The sequence below is a fragment of the Elgaria multicarinata genome, chromosome 2 (assembly GCF_023053635.1).
Source record: "Elgaria multicarinata webbii isolate HBS135686 ecotype San Diego chromosome 2, rElgMul1.1.pri, whole genome shotgun sequence".
Lineage (NCBI taxonomy): Eukaryota > Metazoa > Chordata > Lepidosauria > Squamata > Anguidae > Elgaria > Elgaria multicarinata.
In genome coordinates this window covers 14,563,440-14,590,790 of record NC_086172.1, presented here as the reverse complement: position 1 = coordinate 14,590,790, position 27,351 = coordinate 14,563,440, and the positions used below count along the sequence as shown (strand labels likewise).

The 27,351-nt window shown below is 43.2% G+C and overlaps 1 protein-coding gene across 1 annotated transcript; it reads right to left on the bottom strand.

Annotated features, from left to right (window-relative positions):
- Positions 1-758: 758 nt before the first annotated feature.
- On the bottom strand, positions 759-11,954 carry ACKR3 (atypical chemokine receptor 3). The gene is made up of 2 exons (XM_063118536.1): positions 11,816-11,954; positions 759-2,578 (listed from the first exon to the last, which is right to left on the bottom strand). Exon 2 carries the CDS (start codon positions 2,550-2,552, stop codon positions 1,458-1,460), a length of 1,095 nt encoding a protein of 364 aa, XP_062974606.1. The 5' UTR covers positions 2,553-2,578; positions 11,816-11,954; the 3' UTR covers positions 759-1,457.
- Between the last annotated feature and the right edge of the window lie 15,397 nt (positions 11,955-27,351).

Below are 27,351 nucleotides of genomic sequence, written 5' to 3'. Positions count from 1 at the left end.
TGCTGCATTTTGCACAAGCTGCAGCTTCTGAACCATCTTCAAAGGCAGCCCCATGTAGAGCGCATTGCAGTAATCTAGTTTGGAGGTTACCAGAGCATGGACAACTGAAGCTAGGTTATCCCTGTCCAGATAGGGGCATAGCTGGGCCACCAACCAAAGTTGGTAGAAGGCATTCCGTGCCACCGAGGCCACCTGAGACTCAAGGGACAGAGATGGTTTGTAGAAGTGTTTCACATCTAAACATGCATAGGATTGCCCCTTAGGGCACAATCCTATGTTGACAGCCAGCAGCATCCACTTTTGGAGACTGCCAAGTATCTGGAGTGCAGAAGCAATCTTTGCCTCCGTGCTCCAGCTGCATGGATGATTTCACCCATCGAGCCGTGGCACCTCAGAGGGGGAGGAACGAAGGCTGGCATGGCCTTAGGATTCAGCATAAGACAGCTGCCCCCGCCTCTTCCTCTCCCGACCCCTGGGAAGACCTCCTTTATTAGGGCTTGAGAGGTGGCTGGCAAGGTTCTCTTTGCACCCGCTACAAGGGAGTGGGGTCTCCTGGCTATGAGGTCTGAACCAGTGCTCTGACCTCACAGCCAGGGAAAGGAACTATCCTATGCCACCGCCCCACCCCCACTCCCACCCTGATGCTGTATAGGGGCAATACGGTTGCTCTCTTAGTATTCTTTAACAGAAAAAAAAGTATAAACCATAGAGAGACTTTTTTAAAAAAAAAGTGAACATCCCACTCCTGGTTTGTTCTCAAAGATATTTATTTTAAAAATAATAATTTACAAATAAGGAGATGGGACACTGAATGATGTAAGTGTGTCAGGGTTGTGAAACATACTTGAACAGGATATTGGCATTGACATGATACATTGAGCATTATTATAAAGAAAACCCAAAATCATTTATTACAACTATATTGCCACAAAATTTTAGCCAAGGCCAACTCAAAAGTACATACCATTTTCATTTAACAATTGTTATATGTTCTACTTTTACAATACCAAACAGAATAGAAATCTAATATTAAAACTACAGCATTCTATACATAAACAATATACTTCAAATACCTGATTAAATATATTTAATTTTCCATACAATTTAAAAGCAAGAAAATAGAGTTCTAGTTTCTTTAAATACACACTGTAAAATGTTTACAGTGAAGTCAAGCTAGCTAAGGGAAGGGGCTCTCTGCAGGAGATAACAAAATAAGCAACATCTTATTTTACAAGATCACTTGGTTTACTGCACATTCTGTCTACTAGCATAACTGAAAACAGTGTAAGCTAGCTGACAGTGGATAACACACAAGAAAACATTTAAAATGCAGCATTTTGGTAGCAGTATTTTTGCTCTGAAAATGTAGAATTTTTTTTCCATTTGTTTTGTATTAGGTCTAATGTATTGTCCAGTTAAAGACCAAGTATGGAAGAAAGTCTTTTGAGAATCTGTGATCATTTAGCATTTTGCTCCAAAGCAGAGTACTCCGTCTCTGAAACCCTGGATGTATCAATCAGTTTAGTAAGGCCAGTTTTAGCCGAGTACTTAAAGATAAATGCCTTCATGAGTTCATACTTGTAGTTTCGGTTGATGAAGCTATAGAGTATGGGGTTGATGCAGCAATGAACCAGAGAGAGACACTGAGTAATATTCAGGGCAGCATAAAGGAAGTTCTCTATTGGGCAGTTGAAAGGTATGAAATGGAAGGCCAAGAAAAAATCAAGCAAGACAGTGATGTGGTATGGCAACCAGCAGACAAGAAACACAATTACATAGGAGAAAATTATTTTCCCATTGCTCTTCCTCTCTTGGTCATTAGAGGCAGATATAGCTCTTGCTAGAAGACAATAGAAAATAGCAATGACAGGGAAAGGAATGATAAAACCTAGAACAACAGAGCTCAGTTCCATGCCAGCCAGCCATTCCTTGGTATTCTCCTCTGGATAGACCGGGCGGCAGTAGGTTTCATTGTTGGAGGAAACTGTTTTAAGGTAATAGGTATCAGGAAGAGACACAAAGAAAGCAAAAAGCCACACAAAGACGCAAATGAAACGGCGGATTCTCTTCTTTTTAACACTGCTGGAGGTTGTGAAGTAGGCAACAGAGAGATACCGATCCACACTCATGCAAGCCAAGAAGAAGATGCTCCCATACAAATTGATGGAAAACACAAGGTGAGTAATTTTGCACATGATTTCCCCCATATGCCACTGGTTATGCTGAACAAGGGAGACCACCCAGACTGGAAGAGTGATGATCACACACAGGTCAGCAATGGCTAGGTTGAAGATATAGAGATGAGTTTCATAGCCAGTTGTTTTGGCTTGAAAATTCATCCAAACAACCACAAAATTGGCCACGAGGCCTATCATAAATATGAAGATATAAAAAACTGAGAGTGTGTAGAGCAAGGCACTTCTGTTGAGTAGACTTGGACATGATAAGGAGTCCACGGTGATGCAGTCTCCATTGTTGCAAGTCAAGTTGGTTTCAGTGAGGTTCTCCACTTCTACAAGTTCAAATATAGGAGGCAAATCAATGGTACTCATAGCTGCTGATTTGGAATGAAAAGAATCTGCAAAAAAAGAAGAGCAAGGATAAACATTTTAATTAAAGGATATCTATTGTTTGCAACTACCTTTGTTCTGAATAACCTTGCAAACTTCAAGAATACTTTGTACACTACATGCTTCGGATAGGTGGCATTTTACACAATATCCTTCTAAAATAATTCAAAATTTAACAAATTGCAATTCTAAACGAAGAGAACGCCATAGTCATAAAATTAATCTAGTATATAACTGAGAGACAAAACTTGCTTTTGTTTGCTTTTTTAAAAAGTTACAAATTTGTAGAACATCTTGTTGGCTGTAGTTTCTATCTGTGAAATCCAAAACAACTCTTAGCAAATAGCTAAATAACTGACGGGTAACTCTTCTACAGATCAAATGATAATCAAGGGAAACTGCTCCTCCTTCAAGCACTTTTCAAAATTACACTCCTAGGCTAAAGGCTTAGCCTGCCACTTCCTTACACTCAGGCTCCCCGCTAGAATAAATCCTTCAAAGTGCCAGGAAATTGCTGGAAACTATTGTCACTCCCTGGGTCAAATTATTGGTGGATAATTTTAGCATTTCTGGTGAGTGTGCGTAAAATTGGGAACTCCTTGTCCAGTTAAGGTTCTGATTACTTTATCCCGAATAACCTTCCAGTAGGCAGTTCAAAGGTGGCCCCATGGTGACATAGAGTTATGTGGCCATTTTGGATGTCATTAAAAGTGGCAGAATTGGTGGCAGACATTTTGTTTTGTTGGTGCAAATGGAATGGCTTGGTCAAATGCTTTTTCAGGGAAAGGGTGAACTTTTAAACATTTTTTATTTATTTATTTAATCAATTTTTATTGTGAATTTTTAACAAAATAAAAACCATAAAAGGAAATAATAATAATAATAATAATAATAGGACATATTCAACTACATACATTGTTTTAACTGTTTTAATTGTTTTTACTACTTTTAAATTACATATCGTTTTAACTTGGTTCATGGTTTAATTTGTTTTTGATTTTATTTATTTATTTATTACATTTATATACCACCCCATAACCGAAGCTCTCTGGGCAGTGTACAAAAGTTAAAAACAGTGAACATTAAAAAGTATACAAAATTTAAAACCATCAAAAACATAAAAACAACAGTATAAAAACGTGTATATTTATTGTTTTATACTGTATATATTTATACTGTGTATATTTATTGTTTTATACTGTATGCTTTTATCTGTACGCCGCCCTGAGATCTTAATGATATATAGGGCGGGATATAAATGTTTTAAATAAATACTTCAAAAGCCTCAGTTTCTGTCACACAGTTCTGACAGTGGCCACCATTACACAGAGTGAGACAGTTGCTTGAGGCAGCAGAGGCTGGGGGCAAGGTGTTGGAGGAGAGGGTGTGCCAGGTGGGCAGTTTGGCCCCTGCTAAGCTCACCTGCTGCCCTCAGGTGTGGTGGAAGATGGTGTCCCACCCCCATTGTTGAACTAAGATTCAAGGCCTAGTCCAGTCGGCTTCTGTATGTGGAAAGCGGGCATCTCATCCTTTGCCTCAGGTAGCAAAATGTCTTGGCCTGATCTTGGCCAGATGCCCATCGGAGAAGCTCATAGGTAGGGTAAGAGAATGATTACCTATTCCTCAGTTTGTTCTTAGCAATCCCTCTGAACTGGAAAATTCCATTCCTGGAGATCATGACTAAAAACCATTCATGATGAATTTATCTTTTCCATGATGGATGCATCTAATCCTCCCTCTAATTAACTATACACAGTGAATTTATCTAACCCTTTAAAAGAACTATATGTGTGCCAGTGACAATCACAACATTCTGTAGCAATTATTTTTATAGATAAACTACACATCATGTGGAGAAATATTTCCTTCTGCTTCTCCCAAACCTACCAGCAATCAGTTTCACCAGATGATTTATACACCTTCATAATGATTGATTTTCTTACATTTTTATCCTGGCTTTCCTTCTTCATGGAATTCTATAGGGATTCCTAGGAGCTCTCCCATGGAAGCATTGACCCCTTGGGAAATTAAGTCTTACATCTGTCTTCATAAGAAAGAAAGACTTTCCCCACACACCACAGTTATTTTAACTGTCTCCCTTTGTACTCCTTCCTTACTGTGATGTAGGCACAAGAATTGCAAATAGTGTTTTAAATGTCAGTACCCCATAAACTTTCAAAATGCAGTTATACTGGCTTGCTCTGGTCTATTACTAGGATTGAAGGAGGGCTTGTACATTCAAGGAGTATCTCGTGAACCTTTATGGGAACTTGCCAGTGGAGTCCAGGTCGCCCAGTGCCAAGGCAAGGGCCAGATATATTCCACTGCAACAGGGCCAGGAAGAAATTCCGCAGGTGAAGCATTTCCCAGAAGAAAGATTCAATGACAATCATGTAACTAGAGGGGGAAAGGGAGCAACCTTACCATGACAACTGAATTTATATGAGAAAATGAGGAACAGTACTAGGAAGTACCATAGAGTGCATATATATATATATATATATATATATATATATATATATATGACTTCCAATCGAGACTTCTTTCAGCTTTTTAAGCTTTTAAAATTAAACTAACTGATTCTAGTTGCTATAAATATTATATAGGAATTGAAAGATCAGAAGCAGCAGTTATTACAGGAATCAGCCAGGAGGAGAAATATCCCAAAGCCTTCAGAAACAGCTCTTTTCTGACTTAACAATGGCTTTATCTTTGAGTAACTCCAGCAGGTTGTCTTATTCCCTTGTAATCATTTATATTGGTTCAGAGGAGTTCTGAAAATTTAAACTCACACCATTGAAACCAGAATCCAGCCCTTCTGCTTCATTCACCTCTGATCTCATTTTGTGTCCATTCATTGTGCTATCAAATGGTAGCAGCAGACCTACCTAAATCTAAAGGAATGGCTCTGATTCAGGCTAGTGACACGATGCACCCTGGACATTTTTTAGGGTTAAAACATCATAACCCCTGAGAAAAGCACTAAGGCATTATAAGGATGCTGTGACTCCAAATCAGGTCTTACTGTAATCCAGGTACCCAAATGCATCTCCTGTAGATGGCAGCATTCCCAAATCTGTACAGAAAGCGGTGTGGTTGTTGGACTGTGGGACAAGACAATGGACCAGCAGAATGTCTTTTGATCTTGTGGCACAATCTGAAGTTATTTTGAGCTGAGTTGGTTGCTGTTGTCAACCCCCTTCACTGAATCTGTGCTTTTAAGCTCCTCCGTCAGACATGTTTGCACACTCTCTCTCTCTTTTTTTCTTAGTGAGGTTTCTCATTGACAGCTTTTGCATCAAACAAGTTGCTCTTTGTATTCAGGAAAGTTTAAAATGCATTTGGGAAAGCACCAAGGTGGATGAGTGAAGAGCAGGAAAATGTCTGGAAAGAAGTATGAGGTTACACACACACACACACAAACACACACACACACACACACACACACACACGTATTTCTGGACTGTGATCCTTACAGCTCTTCAAAAGAACAGTGGTCACTTTTAAAGCAGAAAGCAGAAGCCCTTAGTAATGTTGCTGGGACAATAATGTTGCCTGAGCAAATGGAGCCTCACATGATTGATTTGGAAGATAGCACTTATTTCTCCCCTTGAGACACACACACACACACACACACCATCATCATCATACATACATACATACACACTCCATCATCATGTTTCTGGCTTTGATTTTGGTGTTTTCAATTCTAACATTTTCCTTTTTGGAGCATACAATCTTTCTGAAATCTTGGACTGTTACCGAGCATGCATTTTACAGAACTTGCTTATTAAACTAATAAACACTTCACTGTTTATTCCTGCCTTTGGGGCGGTATTAATTTGATTTAGTAAACCCTTATATTTCCAAGCCTAGAAAGTATTGATCAGGCAACCTGTATTTATGAATATTCCTGATTCCCTCCCACTCTATCACAGTGGAAGGCACAATTGCTCCACCCAATCTGTTCAGGTAAGCTTTTGGCTGCTGAGCTAAAGTTGGTTTTATTAATGCATTGTTTGTACATTTCTATGAATATATGTCATTTACAAGTTTTGTTCATTTCTTGCCATTTAAAAAATGTTAGTACATATTTTGAAATTTTTGTTATAACCTTGCAGATAAGCCAATGGGTATTAAATTTTGAAATAAATCATTTATCCCTGACTAGAATCATAGAATAGTAGAGTTGGAAGGTCCATCGAGTCCAACCCCCTGCTCAATGCAGGAATCCACCCTAAACCATCCCTGACAGATGGTTGTCCAGCTGCCTCTTGAAGGCCTCTAGGGTGGGAGAGCCCACAACCTCCCTAGGTAACAGGTTCCATTGTCGTACTGCTGTAACAGTCAGGAAGGTTTTCCTGATGTCCAGCCGGAATCTGGCTTCCTTTAACTTGAGCCCGTTATTCCGTGTCCTGCACTCTGGGAGGATCAAGAAGAGATCCTGGCCCTCCTCTGTGTGACAACCTTTTAAGCATTTGAAGAGTGCTATCATGTCTCCCCTCAATCTTCTCTTCTCCAGGCTAAACATGCCCAGTTCTTTCAGTCTCTCTTCATAGGGCTTTGTTTCCAGACCCCTGATCAGTTTAGTAAAGACTATGCACTTTACTAATTCTGGGGAGTGACAGAGGTAGCACTGGGCAGTTTCCAAAACAGCACCAAAATTGCCAGGTTCTCTCCCTCCCCTCGTCCCTCTGCTTCACAAACAACTGAAGAATCAGCAGGGGAGGAGACAGAACAGAGAACTGTGTACAGATTTGCTGCCTTTAGCTTATTTTTATGGATTATTTATGGTGTATTCAATATGGGCTTGCAAGACCACTGGATAGTATATTTGAAGGGCAAGCTATACATAATAGATAGATAGGTGGCTGTGACCTTACCAATGCTCTTCCAAAACACAAAACCAGACATGACTGCAGCAAGTCCCTGTATTCATACCCAGATCTGTCATAAGCAAGTAGAAGCTGCATTTTAACAGGGTTAGGGTTGCAATGGTGAAGAGGCTCCCCACATGTGGCTGAGCCAACACCTGTCTCCCGATAACACTTTGCCCTCAGTTGGGATCAGTGGGGAAATGGAGGGGAGCACAGCTTTGGGACTATTTCAGTGCAGGAGTGGTGACCTCATCTGTCAGAGCGCCAGGATCATTAACACATTGTCCTTGCTTTGCCAAGTGAATGGGGTGATAATGACACTTTCAGGTTTTGTTTGTGACACAACTGCATAGAGGAAGTCAGATAATGAGGAAAATAATCAAGCAGAAGCTGGATTTCTTTGATGGAGTTCCTACTTCACACCAGCAGTTTAAATGCTTAACACTTCTTTACCAAATTTTGCATTTCTAATTAAATGCTAAAGGTCACATTCTATCTGGCTGATGATCCTCTGTTAAAGTGCTGTGTGTCAAACATATGCGTGTGACAGATAAGTCCAAGGGGAATTTACCTCCAAGTAACTATGCATAGGACATCAGTCATGCCCTATAAACCTAATTATGAGTTTAAATTAATGGTTGCTTGAATTTGTTGTTGTGGGTGCCTGTGTTTTGTTTTTACCACATTGTTACCTCCTTTCAGCCTAAATAACAGAAAAGCAGGATATAAAGAGAGAGACCTTGGAGGCATGACCACAGCTTCCCCTGGGGGCATGGTTCTTATTATGATGAGCTCCAGTACAAGAGAACTGACCACTACATCACTGAATGGGATCAAGCCCCAGAAGTGTGCTCCATTAGGAGAAAATGCTTGACGATAGAGGCTGCGAAGAGGAAAGCCAGAGGTCAGGAGGAGATTCTACACTCTCTCCCCCTGGGCTCCTATTGCTATCATTTAAAGACAAAACAAAAAAAAACTACTTACACCCACACCTGTTCTATGTGATTGAAACAGATCTGCCACATCCTATCTAGATTGACCCAAACACAATCAAACGCATCTTCCTTTACTCTGGCCTTTAGCAAGAGGCAGGGCCTCCAGACACAACGTCGAGGCTCAGGACCCTGGACAGAGGCCGCAGAGACCCAACATGAACGACAATATTCCAGTTCCCGTTGATATGATGTAATTCCATGGGTTGTTGTTTTTGCCCCCTTGCCACCCTTCTTTTTGACAAGTGCTGTTTTCCAAGCTGTTAAAGAGTGTGTGTGTGTGTGTGTGTGTGTGTGTGTGTGTGTGTAATGCTGGATTCTTTGAAGGAAGAAACATTCTCTGCATTGGCTGCTTTTCGTAATACGCCATTAAGCGTTCTGCTGGACTTCGAGCACAATCTGCCCAAGTTTTGCAGGCTTTTAAAAATAACGTATTTCTTCGATTCTAAGATGCCATCGATTCTAAGACGCACACTAATTTCAGTACCACTAACAGAAAAAAAAAAAGCTTTGATTTTAAGAATAATAATCGCACCGCGATTCTAAGACGCACCCCGGTTTTAGAGATGTTTATATGGGGAAAAGTGTGTCTTAGAATCGAAGAAATGCAACAGTTTGTCTGTTGTTGGTAACAAATCAGGGGCTATCAGGGAGTCAACATCTTCTCTCCCTTAAGACCAAATTTACTTTTGGTGTAATATCCCAGTTTTGATGAAGTCTGACTATACAGTTTGTAAGACTCAATTATTGGCCATTCTCTAACACCTTTTGTTGCCACCGCCTGGGGCATCTAATGTTATTTCATGACTCTGTGGGGCACAGATTGTGCCAGTTCTATTCTTTCGACAGGAATTAGTGTTAGCACTAAATAATACTAAGCCGTATGGACAAGAAGGTCATACTAGGATATTTTAGGATGTTTTTAAACAGTGTATACCATGTTTTTAATCAGTATTTTATGCTTGCTGTTGTTCCCTGCCTCGATCCAATCGGAGAGGCGGGTAAGAAATTATTATTATTATTATTATTATTATTATTATTATTATTATTATTACATGGCTTGGGACCCCAATACCTACTGCAACACCTCTCTCGACCTGAACATACCTGGACACTATAGTCTGGGCTCCTACTCCAAGTGTCATTTCTAAGGAAGGCTGAGAATGTGGGCAACAAGGGAGGAGGCCTTCTCGTTGCTGGCCCCCCAACTGTGTAATGAGCTCCCCACTGAGCTCCCCACTGAGCTCCCCACTCAGCACCAGGTAAAGACCATCCTCTACTCCCAGGTATTTAATGGTATATAATAAAACATCTATGTCTGCTGTTTTAGAACTGGTCTTATAGGGAAAACATTGTTTACGTTTTAGTAATTTACATTGTTTTAATTTTTCTATGTTAAATATTTTAGACTGTTTTTATTATGTTCTATTTTGTATTTTTATGAATTGTTGTAAACTGTCCAGAAAGCTTCAGCTATGGGGCAGTATAGAAATGAAATTAATAATAGTAATAATAATAAGCAGAAAATACATGCAAATCACAACCACAATGACCAAGGTGGCTGGAAACCATAAATAAATACAGTAAATGAATAATCAGGTTTCTAGTCCCCATTATTGTGATGAAAAGCTTTAAAGGAAAAAGATCCTTTATTTATACCCTGATCCCCACACACACGTTGCTCAGGGTGGAGTGCCTGTGGTTCCCAGGCAGCACTGACCAGATTCAAACCTGCTTAACTTCAGCAAGGTTGCTGCATCATGTATCTTCAAGACTATAGCTGTGGGACTTCAATGCTATTGGTGTGACTTCCAGCGGTTCACTTCTTTCTCTCATCCCAGGGACCCCCAACGCCAAATAAATTTGCAGTAATTTATACAATATTTTTAAAATATAGAAAAATGCAAGCAACTTTGAAACTGGGATACAGTATTCAAATTATGTAGATTAATTTAAAGAAATTTCCTAAATTCCTTATCCTGTTCATCAAATGGGGAGGGGGATATTGGGAGTTCTTTCATCTAGATTTTTTTTTTTACCTTCCACTTTCACCAATAAAAGCAGTAAATAGAACTGAACATTTGCTTAATTTATTTATTTCATTTATATCCCACCTTTTTTCCTCCAAGGAACCCAAGGTGGCATACATAATCCTCCGCCTCCTCTCCATTTTTATCCTCACAACAACCACCCTGTGAGGTAGGCTGGGCTGAGAGTCTGTGACTGGCCCAAAGTCACCCAGTGGGTTTCCATGGCTGAGTGGGGAGTCTAGAACCCGGATCTCCTGACTCCAAGCCAGACACCTTAGCTTACAGAATTAAGTTAGCACTAACACTCCAAACATTTAGGGATAAATGTTTTTATCTGATAATTTTATTTTATTTGATAAATGTTTTTATCAAACATCTACTTCCCTTGCTCGGCTCCGTCCATTTTCTTCTGCTGCCCCTTACGCCTGGAACGCTCTTCCAGAACATTTGAGAACTACAAGTTCAATCGCAGCTTTTAAAGCTCAACTAAAAACTTTTCTTTTTCCTAAAGCTTTTAAAACTTGATGTTGTGCAGACTTTATACTGTTAGTTTTACCCTACCCTGTGCCTGCTTACCCTACCCTGTGCCTGTTTGCCTTCTCTTACCCTCCTTATTGTTTTACTATGATTTTATTAGATTGTAAGCCTATGCGGCAGAGTCTTGCTATTTACTGTTTTACTCTGTACAGCACCATGTACATTGATGGTGCTATATAAATAAATAATAATAATAATAATAAGGGAGAGTGGGAAGAGAAGTGTCAATTATGCTCAATACTAGAAAATGGATTATTTCCCATGTAAGAGTAGACCCAATGAAATGAATGAGATTTAAGTTAGTCATGTGCCATTCATTTCAGTGGGTCTACTCTACATAGGGTTAACATTGGATGCAGCCCAATGTATACTGGCCTATGTTTTTTCCAATGTTTTTCTTTGATTTGTGTTGATCAATTTAGTGTGGCTGATGGCATTGGCGTGTTTCCACAAAAGAAGCAGAGACTGAAAAGGAATCGCCTAACTCAGTCAAGCACATTAACCTTAATTTGGTTTAATGTTTTGGAATCAACAGCTCATTATACTTTAATGGCCCCACTAAAAGCAGGACATCCCTACTGAGGTGTGATGAGAACTTCAGCAGGACTATTAAGCAAATGTATTCAGTAGAGAACTCAGCCTGGTCAATGGTGATGCTAGATCAACACTCACTGAAATCAACAGTCAAGCAAGTTACTGTACCCTGGCAAGCACATACCTTCCCTCCCTCCTACAGGATAGAATAACAGCCCATGAAAGACAAGGATTTAAGTGGATTGTGGGCTTTGTGGCCCCCTGCCAGTGCTCACCCCAGAATAGCAAGGGAGTGTAGTCCAGCGTGCCAGCTAAACCAAGCACAATGCAATCTTGCTGGTTTGTTAATGAATGACTCCGGGGCTCTTGCTGCAGGCCAGACAGCGTTCTCCCAGGATAGACTTTCACCGCCCAGCTGGCTTCTATTCTGCAGCTACCTGCAAATACACCAAAGAGACTATTTAGACACTTGCATGCCAGCAATGTAGAGCCACAGGCAGAAAAGTGATATGCTCAAATCACCATGGGGATTAGCTGTTGATATGCAAGATCAGGGATAGCCATATCCAGAGATTATGGCATGAAAAAGCCAGCCTGGGATTGCTTAAGTAGCCAGAGCTGAGAGTTTCCCACCTAGATTGCTTGGTGCAAAGGGGTATCAGTTCTTCAGCCAGAGAGACTGAAGCTATTTCGCCCTTTGTGTGTTCAAGTACTCTTTTTAGACAGAAAGGCAATGAGAGTTTCAGGCTGGGGAACTGGTGTAAGATCATATTTAAATAAACATCCCAGTGTGCTGGATGGTTGCCAGAACAGTCATATCAGGATCCACCATGGAATATAGATAGATAGATAGATATCTGATCTTTCTAGTTATTAATTCATAGACTCTTCATACATAAAAACAAGTCCTTCCAGACCCAAGGAGCATTATGACCTTTCCCGTTTCACTGTTTTGTAACTCCCCTCACTTTCCTTTGGACAACAAAGGATTCAATGCCATGTGAGGTTTGCTATCCTAACCAAATCATACAGCAAAATAACTCATCTTGTCCAACGTCACATGATATAATGTAAATAAGCCAAACACAATGGAATTGAAACACTCTCATCTTTTACTCCATATCTTCAAATGTATCTTAAATATGTCGTTTGGAATTTTGTTCTGAGTTTTAAAATAAAAAATGAGTTTAAGATCCTGATGTTGCAAACTTCTTTTTATTCACATAACTTCTGTTGATATGAGAACAGGCAAACTTTCAAGTTATACAGAATAATTTAATTGATGAAAGGGAAAATAAGATACAAAGAGAGAGCAGGAAAAAGTTCGTCACTTTGAGATATTCACTTATTTACAAATGATACAATCCTGCCAAAGGTAAACATTTTTAAGTGCCCCTGATTTTAATGGCCAAGTATTATGTATGTTCTTAAATGTACACACATGCATTCAAATCAACATGGTCTAAATGCATTCAATTTTGACTGGATTGTGCTCCAAATGTTTAGCATTTGAAATGTATGCAATATCTTGATCAGCAGGATTATAGATACAGCAGCCGACCTCTCTGTTCAATTCATGGTTGAACTAAAGAATATCTTCAGAATGACTTGTCTGTTCCTTGTCTACATTTGTTAAAAGCAAAGCCATGGTAATATTACAGGGAACAAATGAGGAAATGATTACACTCAACTACAGCCCCAAATAGTGCTCTTTCCACTCCTGTGCAGGTTCTGATTGATGGCCAGCAGGGGAGGGGGAGAGAAACGCAATGCCCCCCATATAATTCCTTTCTGCACTCACAGGCTGTTGAACTGAGCACAACTTAATAGCACTAGCCGAATGCACTAATGAACCAACTAGATCAAGGCCCTTTCTACACCTAAGGGTTATCCCAGGAAAACGGAGGGACCGTCCCTGCCTGCTCCCGGAATCCCGTGTGGCATTTGGATGTGCAGGGATGATCCTGGGACACTCCCAGGATATAGGCCTGGTGTAGACATGCCCTAAGACTTTTGGTAAAGGATGTGTTATAAAAGTGTTCAAATTATCCTTCATCAGATGTAGTTTGATTTGGGTTTTTAATGTGCTGTATGTAAACACAAGCAGTTTATCTGAATATGACACAAATGTTGCTCAGCACACACACACACGGTCTTCGCTAAGAACCCTGAAGCTGCTGTTCCCTTTAGCTATTCTTGCTCAGGCTCACAAAACTGCCTTGGCAATGGCTTCCTGACTTTGACTGAGCACAGACATACCAAAAGGTGTTGTGCACAACTTAACACCATTTCACACCTAAAAAATGAAAGCAGACAGACAATATTAGAATATATTTATAGGCAGTGCTGCTGGCTATGAATAAATGGCATTAGGTGGATTAAAATAATGGTGCTGGTACTTTTTTTTATGATGTGACACAGTCTCAACGGTTTACTTGCCCTTGGTTTTAAACTATATATTGGCTTGTACCAGAAAAAGGATTCCTTGTGGAAAGTATAATTATAAAGTACTGTGCTTCTTCTCCTTGTTAAACCATGTGATACTATCTTCTAATGCCTGATCTATTTAGACAAATTTCTAAAGAAATTTCCTTCTTGTAGCTCATTTAGCAAGCAAACAGAAGCATTTGTAATATGCAAGGTAAGAGTCCCTTTCTGCTCCCATAGAAAAGCTGTTCCTGGAATCATCTGGCAATAAATCAGCCCTTCTGCTGGTGGCAAATACAGCGGAGAGAAACGCAGCCCTTTGCGGCCTTCTCCTTGCACAACTGTTGATCCCTTTTCCTGTACCAAGTCAGAGACTCGTTGGCAACAAAATGAAGGAACAAAAAGTTGCCATAGCTGGCCTTGAAACTTTGTACAATGAAACGTCTCGGGAATGTCCCCAAATACTTTCAAAGGATCATAAACCTTTTAATGAGCCACTCTGACTTTTAAAATAACCCTCATTATTCTGCTTTTAGCAACTAAACAGAAAAACTTTACAACTTCTCGTTACTCCTACAGACTACAGGGCAACTGTTTATTACCCACCTACCCACCCCTGACGTGACTGAACGCTTGTCAGCTCTGCAAGACTGGCTGAGCCCGACAAATGACAATGACACAACCAGGTCTTCTTTCTCTATGGATGCTTAGCTTAACATAACAGGGATACTGCAAGGCATACAAAAGAGCGGGTGAGCGAGCTCGTTCCCTTTCCAAAGTGTGGCTGGATGAAACTGCTGCACTGCCCTGTTTAATCTAAAATCAGTCGTATGTTGTTCCAGAGGACTTGTTCTCTACCGAGTGGTTTAGGATTGCAGTTCTGGTGCGGTTTCTTGTGATGTGACCAAACTGTTCACTACTGACAGAAATTTCCTGTGTTAACAAATAGCTCATAACTGCCTAGACTGGCATAGAGTTTTAAAGGAAACAATTGCTTTGGTCTCCACTAGCTTTTTCTGCTGGCATCCCTTGGTGTTGAGTGGATGTGCAACACCACCCCAAGAAGGTTCACTCAAAAGTCACAGCAGGATCTACTCCCTAGTGTTGTGAGTGCTGAGCACTGGAGCCATGTACCCTGATCCCAGGCATGCTTACTTGGAAGCAAAGCCTCTCGCAACAGTGCATAATCTTGCCACTCCATACACCCTCGCCTAGTAGTCTGACCGCACTCCTCCGAAAGCACATCTAGCTGCACAACAAATTCTGAACCAAATACACGCGCTGTGACTTATTTGGAGATCAGTCTGGTGTAAAGAAGAAACTTTTCAAAATGCATGTATATGCTGTAACCCACTTTGAGAGCTTTGTGGATGAATAAACACCAGCATGCCATAAAGAAAGAAATAGTAAATAAATGAATAGAGTCTGGTGAGGAAAAGGACTCTTTTAACAAGCCTGGCGTAGTTCCTTAACTGTTTGTGGCATAAGCGCTGTGAAAGGCACAACAATGTCGTCCTCTATGCCATGCTGGTTTACCGCATCAGTTGAGACACAACTTTCCGCTCGCAAGAGGCTCTCGGCTGCCTGCAGGATCAAGGGCTGCCAGACGGGGCCGAGGGTGTCCCCCTCTGCAAGAGGGACTTTCTTTTCCTCAACAAAGAAACGCCGAGGCTGCAGTCGTAAAAGGGAAAATGTCCAAAGCAGAACAAAGAAACTTCGGGAGCCCAGGGAGCCAGCCTGAACAGCCAGGCAGCCTCGCCTCGCCTCGCCTCGCCAGTGCCCCCCCTTTCTGCCGCCTTCTTGCGGGGTGCGCTTTATTTTAAGCCTCGCAACCGCGGCGTGTGCATTCAGCGCAGCGAGGCTCGACCTGTGCGGCGCCGGCGCGCGCGCTTCGCCCCGGATCCTGACCTGCTGTTTTGCTTCCCCGCGCTGCGCTGCCTTGCCCTGGAGACCCGGGACTTGCCGGGCCGTCGCCTTACCTCGAGGTCGCTCGCCGGAGCCCGTCCGCCCGCCCGCCTCCTCGCCTGCGCGCAGAGCGCCGCTCCTCTCGCCGGGCCGTTCGCCGGGGACTGGCTGCGCGCTCCGGCTGCCTGGGCGGTTATATAGCCTCGCTGCGCCGAAGCGCCTCTAGATGGCAGCTCGGCCCGTCGGCGGCTCCCGCTGCCCAGAGCCCGGCTGGGGCCGCGAGGGCCGCCCCGGAGCCCAGCGCCACTGCCTCGCCTGCCGCCGTCACGCCGGACAGTCACGTCCCTCGGAAGCCCCAGCGCTTCCCTTTCGCAGCGGACCGACGCAAGCGGCGGCCGGCAGGTGCGCCCTGCGGGGGGGGGGACGGGGAGAGAGGGACGAGGAGGGGGGGTGAGGCCACCTGCATCCTGCCCGAGGGAAGCCAGCCGGGAGACCCGCCCGGGACGTCCGCTCGCCCTCGGCTCCTGCTGCAGCCCCAGCGGGCGCGCGGGCGGGCGGGCTGGCTGGCTGGCGCTGGCCCCGGCTGCCCCGCTCCCTCGAATGCCTCCGGCCCTGCAAAGCGGCCGGCTCCCCGCCACAGAGCTGCAGCCCAAGGGAAGCGGGAGGGAGCCGGCTGGGCAGCGGGCTGGGGAGTGGGCCCGGCCAGGGCCGGTGCCAGACTATTTTGCACCCTAGGCAAGGTGAGCTACTTTCAACACCCACCACCACCACCACCAATGCCAACTTTGATTTTTAAGAACCTAAGTTTCCTGGAAAAAAAAATAAGAAGCACAAAACTTGAAACTGCTAAATTTATTTTAAAGTGCAAGAAATTTTACGTCATGCCAATTATAGCAAACAAATTGGAAAGGAACGTCTATGCATAGGCGTGCGCAGCACATTTCATTAGGTGGTTCGGCCAGGGATTTTTTTAAAAAAGGGTTTCACAGCACATATCTAAGACAAACCTGTTCTACATAACTTCTCAATGTTAAAATCACTGAAATAAAGAACGGGAGACATTCAGTGTATCTGAAATTAACACCACTGGCTATGGAAGTTAAAGAACTATGGCAATAGGGGAAAGTTACATGTATTCCATTAGTCACATTAGTCACCAGCAACACATCATACATATTTTTATTCTTTTACAGAAAACATTCAGAAATTAGGCCTACTAATTGGTTGCATGAAGGAAGGACTTCTTCACACAGCACATAGTTAAGTTATGTAACTCACTACCACAGGATGTGGTGATGACCACCAATCTGGATGGCTTTAAAAGGGGGTTGGATAAGTTCCTGGAGGGGCAAAGGCTATCAATGGCTACTAGTCCTGATGGTTGTGTGCTATCTCCAGTATTTGAGGCAATAAGCCTGCGTGCACCAGTTGCTGGGGAACATGGGTGGGAGGGTGCTGTTGCACCATGTCCTGCTTTGTTGGTCCCTGGCCGATGGCTGGTCGGCCACTGTGTGAACAGAGCGCTGGACTAGATGGACCCTTGGTCTGATCCAGCATCAGGGCACTTCTTATGTTCTTAAAATACATCCACACCAATATCAGGAAAGCTGCCACACACATGTTCAATAGTCAGGAAATCTCTGAATCAGTAAAAGACAGCATGAGTTGGTAAAGCCCATCATGTTCACCTAGAAAGACCACCACTCATAAGAAAAGAGATGATGATAAATTGTAAAGGCAACCCTGTTAATTTTTTTAAATGATTTTTTTAATAAGGATGAACAGTTATTAGCAATTGTTTCAAAATATACAACATCCCAATTATATCAAACAAATTGGAGAGGAAGGTCTATGGGTCAAAATGCATTATTTAAAAATGAATTACTGTTTTCTAGCACCAACTAGAGTTCCACTTCTTCCTTTGCACTACTCAAGCAAGCGAGCCAAACCACATACCACAGAGGATGACTAAAAACAACTATCTATATCTATGTTGGGAAAGAATTTCCTTCATGACTCAAAATTCCTGATCCCACCCAGCAAAGGTTTTGGGAAATCTCGCTCATATTGGCATAGGTTCAGATATTTTGCTGGTCAAAATTACCATCATTAGAACTCCAATGGAAATACCTTAATGGAAATGTCGTTGACTTTTAACAATTTTACTTTGGGCTTTCAGTCTAGAGAAACTGCAGGTGGGTGATATGAAATAACTAACAATTACAGGAGAAGTGAAAAACCCTTCTCCATCCCACACCCCACCATTAGGCTGACCATATGAAAAGGAGGACAGGGCTCCTGTATCTTTAACAGTTGTATTGAAAAGGGAATTTCAGCAAGTGTCATTTGTATATATGGAGAACCTGGTGAAATTTCCTCTTCATCACAACAGTTAAAGCTGCAGGTGCCCTGCCCTCTTTTAAATCTGGTCACTCTAGTATAGTTCCTGCACTTTAACTGTTGTGATGAAGAGGGAATTTCACCAGGTTCTCCATATATACAAATGACACCTGCTGAAATTCCCTTTTCTATGCAGCTGTTAAAGATACAGGAACCTTGTCCTCCTTTTCATATGGTCACCCTACCCACCATGCCTATTGGCACAAGAGCTAATAGTTAAATCCCCCAAAAAATCAGTGAATTTGTTGGAAAACCTTAGGAAAATTTAAAGCAGTTCTGTGATTTGTATCACTGCTTCAGTGTGTTGAACTATCCTTGTAATTTTATGAAAGGGGTATGAATTTATTTATTTATTTATTTTTAGTTTCTTCTATTTTATTTCTATGGGGGAAATAAATGTAACGAAGTCCAGAATTCAGATGCAAGGAATGGAAAGGGGGAAATCAAGTCAGGGATTTGGCTTTTTAAATTGTTGAGGGGGGAATTTACAGACCTGATAGTCCCCAAACTTTTTAGCACCAGGGACAGGTTTCGTGGAAGACAAGGGGGTGGGGTTTGAGTGGATGGTTTGGGGATGATTCATGCACATTACATTTATTGTGCACTTTATTTCTATTATTATTACATTGTAATATATAATGAAATAATTATACAACTCACCATAATGCAGAATCAGTGGGAGCCCTGAGCTTGTTTTCCTGCAACTAGGTGGGTTAGGCTGAGAGTCTGTGACTGGCCCAAAGTCACCCGGTGGGTTTCAATGGCCAAGTGGGGACTAGAACCTGGATCTGGCAAGTCCCAGTCCAACACTCAAACCACTATGCCACACTGGATTAGACAATGGCAGGGCCTGTCCTCATAGAAAATGAATGGAGAACCTCCAGCCCACAGGCTGGATGCAGCCCCTGGGGGTTTCCATCCCTGTGCAAGCAAGCTTCTTTTGCTGTTAACTCTGATCACTGATTGAGGATAAGAGGATATGTAAAAGCATTTAACCTTTAAATATCCTGCAAAGAATGGGATAGTTGCAAAGATTTTGAGCAGTGCCTTTTGCAGGCAAGAGAGCTGCTGCACAGAATTAAGATGTGCATTTTACAGACCAGAGACCTGCTTACTTGTGAGTAGACATGCAGAGACTTTGAATTTGGGATGCTCTTTAAAAGTGTTGCAGAGTAATTCATTCAGAAGTCTTGTCCTGCTTGCTTCTGAGTAGGGCTAGACACAGAGAGAGACGCGCGGGCAGGCAGCGCTGCTTGCACCTGCCCAGCGGCCAGGTAGAGCGTGCTCGCCCAGAGCCCCCTTCCTCCTCCCTCAGCAGCAGGAAAGGAGGCGCCGCCCCGCCCGCTACACTTGCGCACACAAGGAGGAGCGAGCAGGAGACGGAGCAGGAGAAAGAAGGCAGGGGCAGCCGCGGCTCAGTTTCCTCGCAGTCGAGCTCTGCGCAGCCACCTTTGGCCCGCGTTTTACACACACACACACACTGCAGAGGGAAATATCCCCGGGCTTGAGATTCAGCGGTTACCTCATTCCTCCTCAGTTGATGGCCCTGGAAGAGAGGCTTGCCCAAACACGTTTGAAAAGTGGGCGGGGCTTAGCAGCAGATTAGGGGGTTCAGTTGAACCTGTTGAACCTGTTGTCTGCACGCCAATGCGTCTATGGGTCTAAAATGCATTATTTAATAGGAATATCACTTCCAAATCACCCCCCAAACTCACATGCTCGTGCACACACACACACACACACACACTCAGCATCACTCACTCCAAACACACGCATGAACACATGCATTCACTCAAAGATCCCATGCATCCCATTCACCCATACATTCTCTCTCTCTCTCTCTCTCTCTCTCTCTCTTCTGGGCGCGTTCCGGAAGTCCGAAAGTGGAGCCGCCCCACCCCCAGCCCAGTGTCCCTGGCTTCGCTTTGGCTGGGCGGGCATGGGGCGCCATCTCACCCACCCAGGCCCAGCTGAATCCTCGGGCTGGCTCACAGCCAACACGCGTGAGTGCTGCACTATGCCCAGCGCCCCTCTTAGCTTGGTGCTCTAGGCAGCCGCCTGAGTGGCCTCTATGGTAGCACCGGCCCTGCCCCCTCGGCCTCCTCCCAACCCTCTTCCATCGCTCCGCAGAAAGAAACTTCAGCGAAAAGTCTAAACTCATTTGCTAGGCAGCAAGGCCCATTTGACTTCATGGACTCACTCCTGGGAAAAGAAACCTGCTAAGGACCCTGGCGTTCAATCGCAACCCTGAATATACTTACCTGGAAATACGTCCTTTTAAATTATATGTGGCCAGCTTAGGTAAGCCGGGTTAGAGGCTGACTATCCCAATACCATGTTCCCAAGATATAGAAATAATAATAGCTATCTAGCATTTCACAGTGAACAAATCATTTCACACTTCAGCAATCTTTACAATACCCTGGGTCAAGATCAGTATTATTGTTCCCACATTATTTATTATTTGCTATCATTGCTGTGTTTACATCCCACCTTTTATTTATTTATTTATATTTATTTATTTATTACATTTATATACCGCCCCACAGCTGAAGCTCTCTGGGCGGTTTACAACAGTTTAAAATGGTAAACATTAAAAAGTATACAAAATTTAAAAAACCATCAGAAACATAAAAACAACCGTATAAAAACAACACCTTGTGAGGAACCCAAGATAGCTTTTATGGTCCTCCTCTCTTTTTTATCCTCACAACAACCTTGAGATTAGGCTGAACCTGAGAGACAGCAGCAGGCTAAAGGGAGTTTGCGGTAGAAGTACCATTTTAGCAGCTCAGTATCTCAGGCCTGTACTAAACATGATGGCAAAAGATCCATGAGCAGATCCCCTGTGTTTTCTCAAAAGATCATGGCAGCCAAGACAGGAAGGGACAAAGTCATGGGACCATGGCATTAGGAGAGGGGGTATTAACCCTTTCCACCGTGCCATTTTCCTGGAGTAAATTCTCCCTCCCTTCCCTTTCCCCCCACCACAATTCCTATTTGCTGCATGGAGGGAAACTTATGAGCCCCTGTAAATTTCCCCCCAATTGGGCAAATAGCTTTGGGTGGGTGGGTAAAAAAATGCATGTGTGAAAGCATTATTCTCCCCCCCCCATTCATTACTATGGCACTGATCCATGGCTGCTTTGATCTTCTGAAACAAAATCAATACAGGAGATCCACCAACCTGTCTAGTTTAGCATTTAGCCGCTACACCACACTAGTGCTCAAGATCTGTCAAAAGCATGTGACAGGAAAAAAGCTCCTTCTAACATCAAAGAAATTTGTTAAGAACTATTTCTTTAGCCATACAAATAGATAAACTGACAAATGGGACCAGCAACAAAGAACTTTTCTACAACTTTTCTGTTACTTGGCTGTTAATCCGCTGTATCTACTTTTGTTTTCATCACAGAAGTGAGATTCAAGCACTACATAAAGAGCATTTCCTTTCCTGCTTTTCCATTTCAAAACCTCTAGATGGTGCTGTGGTATAGTGGAATAGCACAAATACATAATAAGATGTTACACTTTCTTTCACTTTCACTATTAAATGGCACATTTCCCTTGCTCTAAAAAAAATCACCAAAAGCCCTGGTTAAGCACAGAAGTGAAACTGGAAAGTCACAACTTCATCTAAAGAATCGATAAACAACTGTGAATACAGAATGACAAGAGCACAATAAATGTGTCATGTAGAAAAGCCTAAATGTTGCAGTGTGGAATTCGTGATACTCCTTTCCGTTCTCCCACCAAGTTTTCTGTCTCTCCTCCAACTGCCAATCAGCATTCCATAATCACTGAGTTTGGATTAGACTATTTTGGAAGAATGTCCCCCTTGTTTTTGTTTTGTTTTTCCTAAAGAATTTTTGCTCCCCTAAAACTCTACTTTGTGAATGGTGCCATTTTACCTAACATAAAGACTAGCACTTGAAGAATTGCAATTTAAAACCTATGCCAAATAGATGTGACAAAGGATAAAGCCGTAGCTGTGTTCAGGATGAATTAATAGCAAGTATGTAAAAGCTTCATACATATAGCAGAGCAAGACTTGTCATTGAAGAGTCAACGTGGCTTCTGTAAATACAAGTCTTTCCTCACCACTCTTTTAGAAGTATTTGAGTATGACAACAGACATAAGTGTGATCTAGCAGGTACTATATACTTAGGTACCTGCTAGATTACCTGCTTACTCTAGCAGGTAAATTAATATTAATTTTGAAACTAAACCAAACCAAACATCAGATGGCAAAACATAAATCTATGCTGATACGATTATAAAAGAGCATGAAGCAGGTCACTTCAGACAGCGGACTCCTGAGGGGGGGCACCAGTTTTCTGCCTTCGGCCTCTGTCTCTCTGTGAGCCTGTTCAGATGACACTTCAGGGACTGTGGTTAGTGAACCTGTGGTTTTCTGGGGTTAGTACTAACCACAAGCCGTGCTTTCATATGCAATACTTTAAGCCATGGTTAGAGCCGCTAACCCTGCTGTAGATGGTCCAATTGTGGTTAGTGCATGAGCAGGCTTAATGCACTACACAAGACACTTTAAAGCCTGCTGCTTAACCAAAAGCTTTAACCAGCAGGGTTTAAGGTGTCTTCTGAACAGGACCCCTACCATTAAAAACAAACCAATTAACAAAATTATCTCCAGTCCAGAATAGGGGTGACTCTCATTTTAACACTTCGATTTGGGTATGGAAATCACTCAAGATGTCACTAGAATAAATTGACATTTTGTTTCACAGTGGAGGAAACTAAATAGCAGGGGTTCCCCAAGATCTGTATTACATCTGGTACTATTCTAATTTAATGAATTTAACACCATAAGTTGTCAAAGATCACTATCTGGAGACTTTCAGCAGATCGTATAAAGGAACAACTGGGAGGGGGGGCATAAATAAGATAACATTCATAACTTCAATCAAAAATCAAAACACAGAGAGAAGTGAACGAGATTAAACAGGATATGATTCTGTATACAGAACTACCCAAACATCCAAACTTTCTCTAAAACAGATGGTCAGCATGGTTAGGAATAGAAATAGACTGTATATATTTTCTCCCAATCTAGGGAGCAGTTAATGAGAAAGTACAGTTTATATGTGACATGCTTATCCTGACTAAGAAGGAGGTAAAAAAAATCTTTTTACAAACAGGCATACCATAAAACCAGCATAGACACCTCAAATAAAACCCTTCTCTGGGGCATCATACTAATGCTGTTTTTAGTTAGTCATATTTCAGAAGCCTTTAACCTCGAACCAAAAGGTGTTCATTTACTTATGATTGGTATATCTGCCATTGAGGCAGGCTGTCAGCATAGTTTAAAATCAGAGCTGTGTAGGCTACGGGTGCTGCAAGACATTGAGTAGGGGTGCTTGCATAAGGTGAACACCCTGTGCCCTTAACGGTGGCAAATCATGGAGATACCAGGTAGCATGCCATGCAGGAGCCGCTTCTGCTTTATATAATCAATCTCCAATCATCCCAACCACAGGTTGTTGCATGACATGTGAACCCAGAGACATTGAGTTGTACTAATTGTAGGTTAAATTTGGGTTGTTTAACCCACAAACAATCCAAAGGGTTTGCATGTCACACAAAAACCTATTTTGGGGCCAATTGCAGACTGATTATGCAAAGTGGAAGTGCCTCATGCACAGAACACAACACAGCAAATTCTACATTAATTAGCCTATGATTCCCCACAATTGCATGGATTTGATTTCTGTGAGCAGAACAAATGCAGGCAGCACAGCCTACCTCAGATAGGCAACCCACCCTTTCTCTGCTTATATTGCACAGAATTGGCCCTACCATTAGATAGAGTGATGTGGTCAGTTCAGGCAACTGATTCTGAAACAGCAAACTGTTAGTTATTAATTTATTGTTACTGTATTTTTTCTGCCAAGGATGGAGAAAGGTGCTTGGAAGATTTTGCTGCTTAAGATACTAAAATAACTTCAACAGCCTTGCAATGTGGGTTTCACTTAAAATATATAGGCAGTGGTCTATTGGGATTCCATTCCTCTGACCAGGTGCCCTATCCCACAGTCTGCGGGGTTCGAATGTGTGTATCTGAAGGTGGGTGCCCAGGACATAACAGGGATTCTGTTGGTGTACCGTCCACCCCGCTGCTCAACATTCTTCCTGCCTGAGCTAGTCTCAGGATTGGTGCTGGAGGCCCCCCCCCCTTGGCTTGTTGTTCTGGGGGATTTCAATATCCATGCTGAGGCTGCCCTGTTGGGAGCGGCTCAGGACTTCATGTCCGCCATGACAACTATGGGTCTGTCCCAAGTAGTGTCTGGCCCCACCCATGTTGCTGGGCTCACTTTGGACCTTGTTTTCTGTGCTGGATGGGGTGACAGGGATCTGAGAGTGGAGGAACTTTCTATAGTTCCGTTGTCATGGACAGATCACTACCTGGTGGGGTTTAGACTTGCTGGCACTCAGAACCTCTGCAGGGGCGGAGGACCGATTAAGATGGTCCGCCCCAGGAGGCTGATGGATCCAAATGGTTTCCTGACAGCTCTTGGGGATTTTCCTGTTGCCTTGGCAGGTGATTCTGCCGAAGCCCTGGTCGATCTCTGGGATGGAGAAATGACCAGGGCGGTGGATGTGATTGCTCCTGAGCACCGTCTCTCACAAAGTGGAGCTACACCAGCCCCCTGGCTCTCCGGGGAGCTGGTGGCAATCAAACAAGTGAGACGGGGACTACAGCGACATTGGTGGAAAACTCGGAGTGAATCCGATTGAACACGGGCTAGAACCTGTTTGAAGGCATACTCTATGGCAACATGGGAAGCAAAAAACTTTCTTTCTCTGCCACTATTGCGTCTGCAAAGAGCTGTCCAGCGGAGCTGTTCGGGTGGTCAGGGGCCTTTTACACACTGGCCCCCAAGAGGAGAATTCAGACCTTTCGACAGCCTGCTGTGACCAATTTGCACTTTGCAGACAAAATGCTATAGTTGATACAGACCCAATGGATGTAACTCTGGCACCTGCTTGTCCAGTATTATTGGATACCCTTCAATTTGTACAGCCCGATGATGTGGACAGGATCCTTGGAGCAGTAAGAGCCACCACATGTGTATTAGATCCTTACCCTTCCTTGTTTACAAAAGCAGCCAGGGGGGACTGGCTGAGTGGGGAAGGGGAGTGATCAATGCCTCCCTTTGCCAAGGCAGGGTGCAAGCCTGCTTGAACGAGGCAGTGGTAAGACCCATATTGAAAAAGCCCTCCTTGGCCCCCACTGTATTGGATAATTACCGGCCAGTCCCCAATATTCCATTTTTGGGCAAGGAACTGGAGCGTGTGGTGGCCTCCCAACTCCAGGGATTCCTGAATGAGATGGATTATCTAGATCCATTTCAGTCTGGCTTCAGACCTGGTTATGGGACAGAAACAGCTTTGGTCGCCTTGGTGGATGACCTATGCCAGGAACTGGACAGGGGGAGTGTGTCCCTGTTGGTTCTGCTAGACATCTCAGCAGTGTTCGATACCATCCACCATGGTATCCTTCTTGGCCACCTTGCTGGGATGGGGATGGGGGACTCCTGTTATACTCCTGTTATACTCCTTGGCCATTGGCCTGTGGAGTCCCTCAGGGTTCCATTTTATCCCCCATGCTATTTAACATATACATGAAACCTTTGGGAGAGGTTTTCTGGAGTTTTTGAGTACGGTGCCACCAGTACACTCATGACACCCAACTCTGCTACTCCTTTCTACCCAATTCCAAGGAAGCTGTTTTGGTGCTAAACTGGTGTTTGTTGCCAGTAATGGACTGGATGAGGGCAAACAAATTGAAGTTTAATCCAGGCAAGACAGAGGTGCTCCTGGTCAGTCGAAAGGCAGATCAGGGAATAGGGTTTCAGCTTGTACTGGATGGGGTTACACTCCCCCTGAAGACACAAGTTTGCAGCTTGGGTGTACTCCTGGATTCAGCCCTGAGCCTGGACACCCAGGTATCAGCGGTAGCCAGGAGTGCATTTGCACAGTTAAAGCTAGTGTGCCAGCTGCGCCCATTCCTAGAGATGTTGGACCTGGCCACGGTGGCACTGCCTTAGTTACTTCCAGATTGGATTACTGTAACAAGTTCTACCTGGGGCTGCCTTTAAGGAGTGTTCAGAAACTTCAGCAGGTTCAAAGAGCTGTAGCCAGAGTGTTGACCGGGGCTGGTTACAAGGAGCATACAACTCCCCTGTTACTAAGGCTGCACTGGCTTTTGGTATGTTTCCGGGCACAATTCAAAGTAACGATTATGGAAGTGCAGATTATAAAGCCCTATACAGCTCACGTCCAGGTGATCTGAAAGACCATATTCTCCTTACAAGCCTGCCCGTGCTTTGAGATCTTCAGGGGAGGTCCTTCTCTTGGTCCCACTGACGTCACAAACACGCCTGGTAGGAATGAGGGAGAGGGCCTTCTCGGTGGCTGCCCCAGGACTATGGAACTCTCTTCCCAGGGAAGCTAGACTGGCTCCCTCCATGATCTGCTTTCGGAGGCAGACAAAAAAATTTTTTTTTCCAGCAGGCCTTTGGCGAATAGTCTGGACCTCCATCTATGCATAGGACTCTTAAAATTGTTGTGTATTTTAAATGATTTAATATTGAAGTGTATTTAATTATATTTTTAACTTTTGTATATTTCTATTTATAGGTTTTAACTGTATATGTTTTAATTTTGTAAAACCTCCTTGAGGCCCAGCATTGGCCAAAAGGCAGGATACTACAACTATAACAACTACAACACAATTCTGGAGTCCTCTAGCCTATCACTAGTAACCAATGCAGTTAAGTGGAACCTGCCTGCCCAGGGACAGTGGAGATGTGTGCAGTGCACTGTTTCTGTAGCATCTTCTTCTGTCTGCCTGCATTCTTGGGATGAAGTAAAATTCCCATCAGCCCCAGCAGAAATGTCACTGGCATTTTCTTCCTTGGTAGGCAGCAGGTGGGGGTGGGAGGTGAGGGGGGGAATTGGGTTGCTTCAAGCATTCTTTTGAATAAGTTTTCCATGGATCATACCTAGTGTACCCTGGGATAATGAGCTGACTCTTCAACCACAGCATATTCT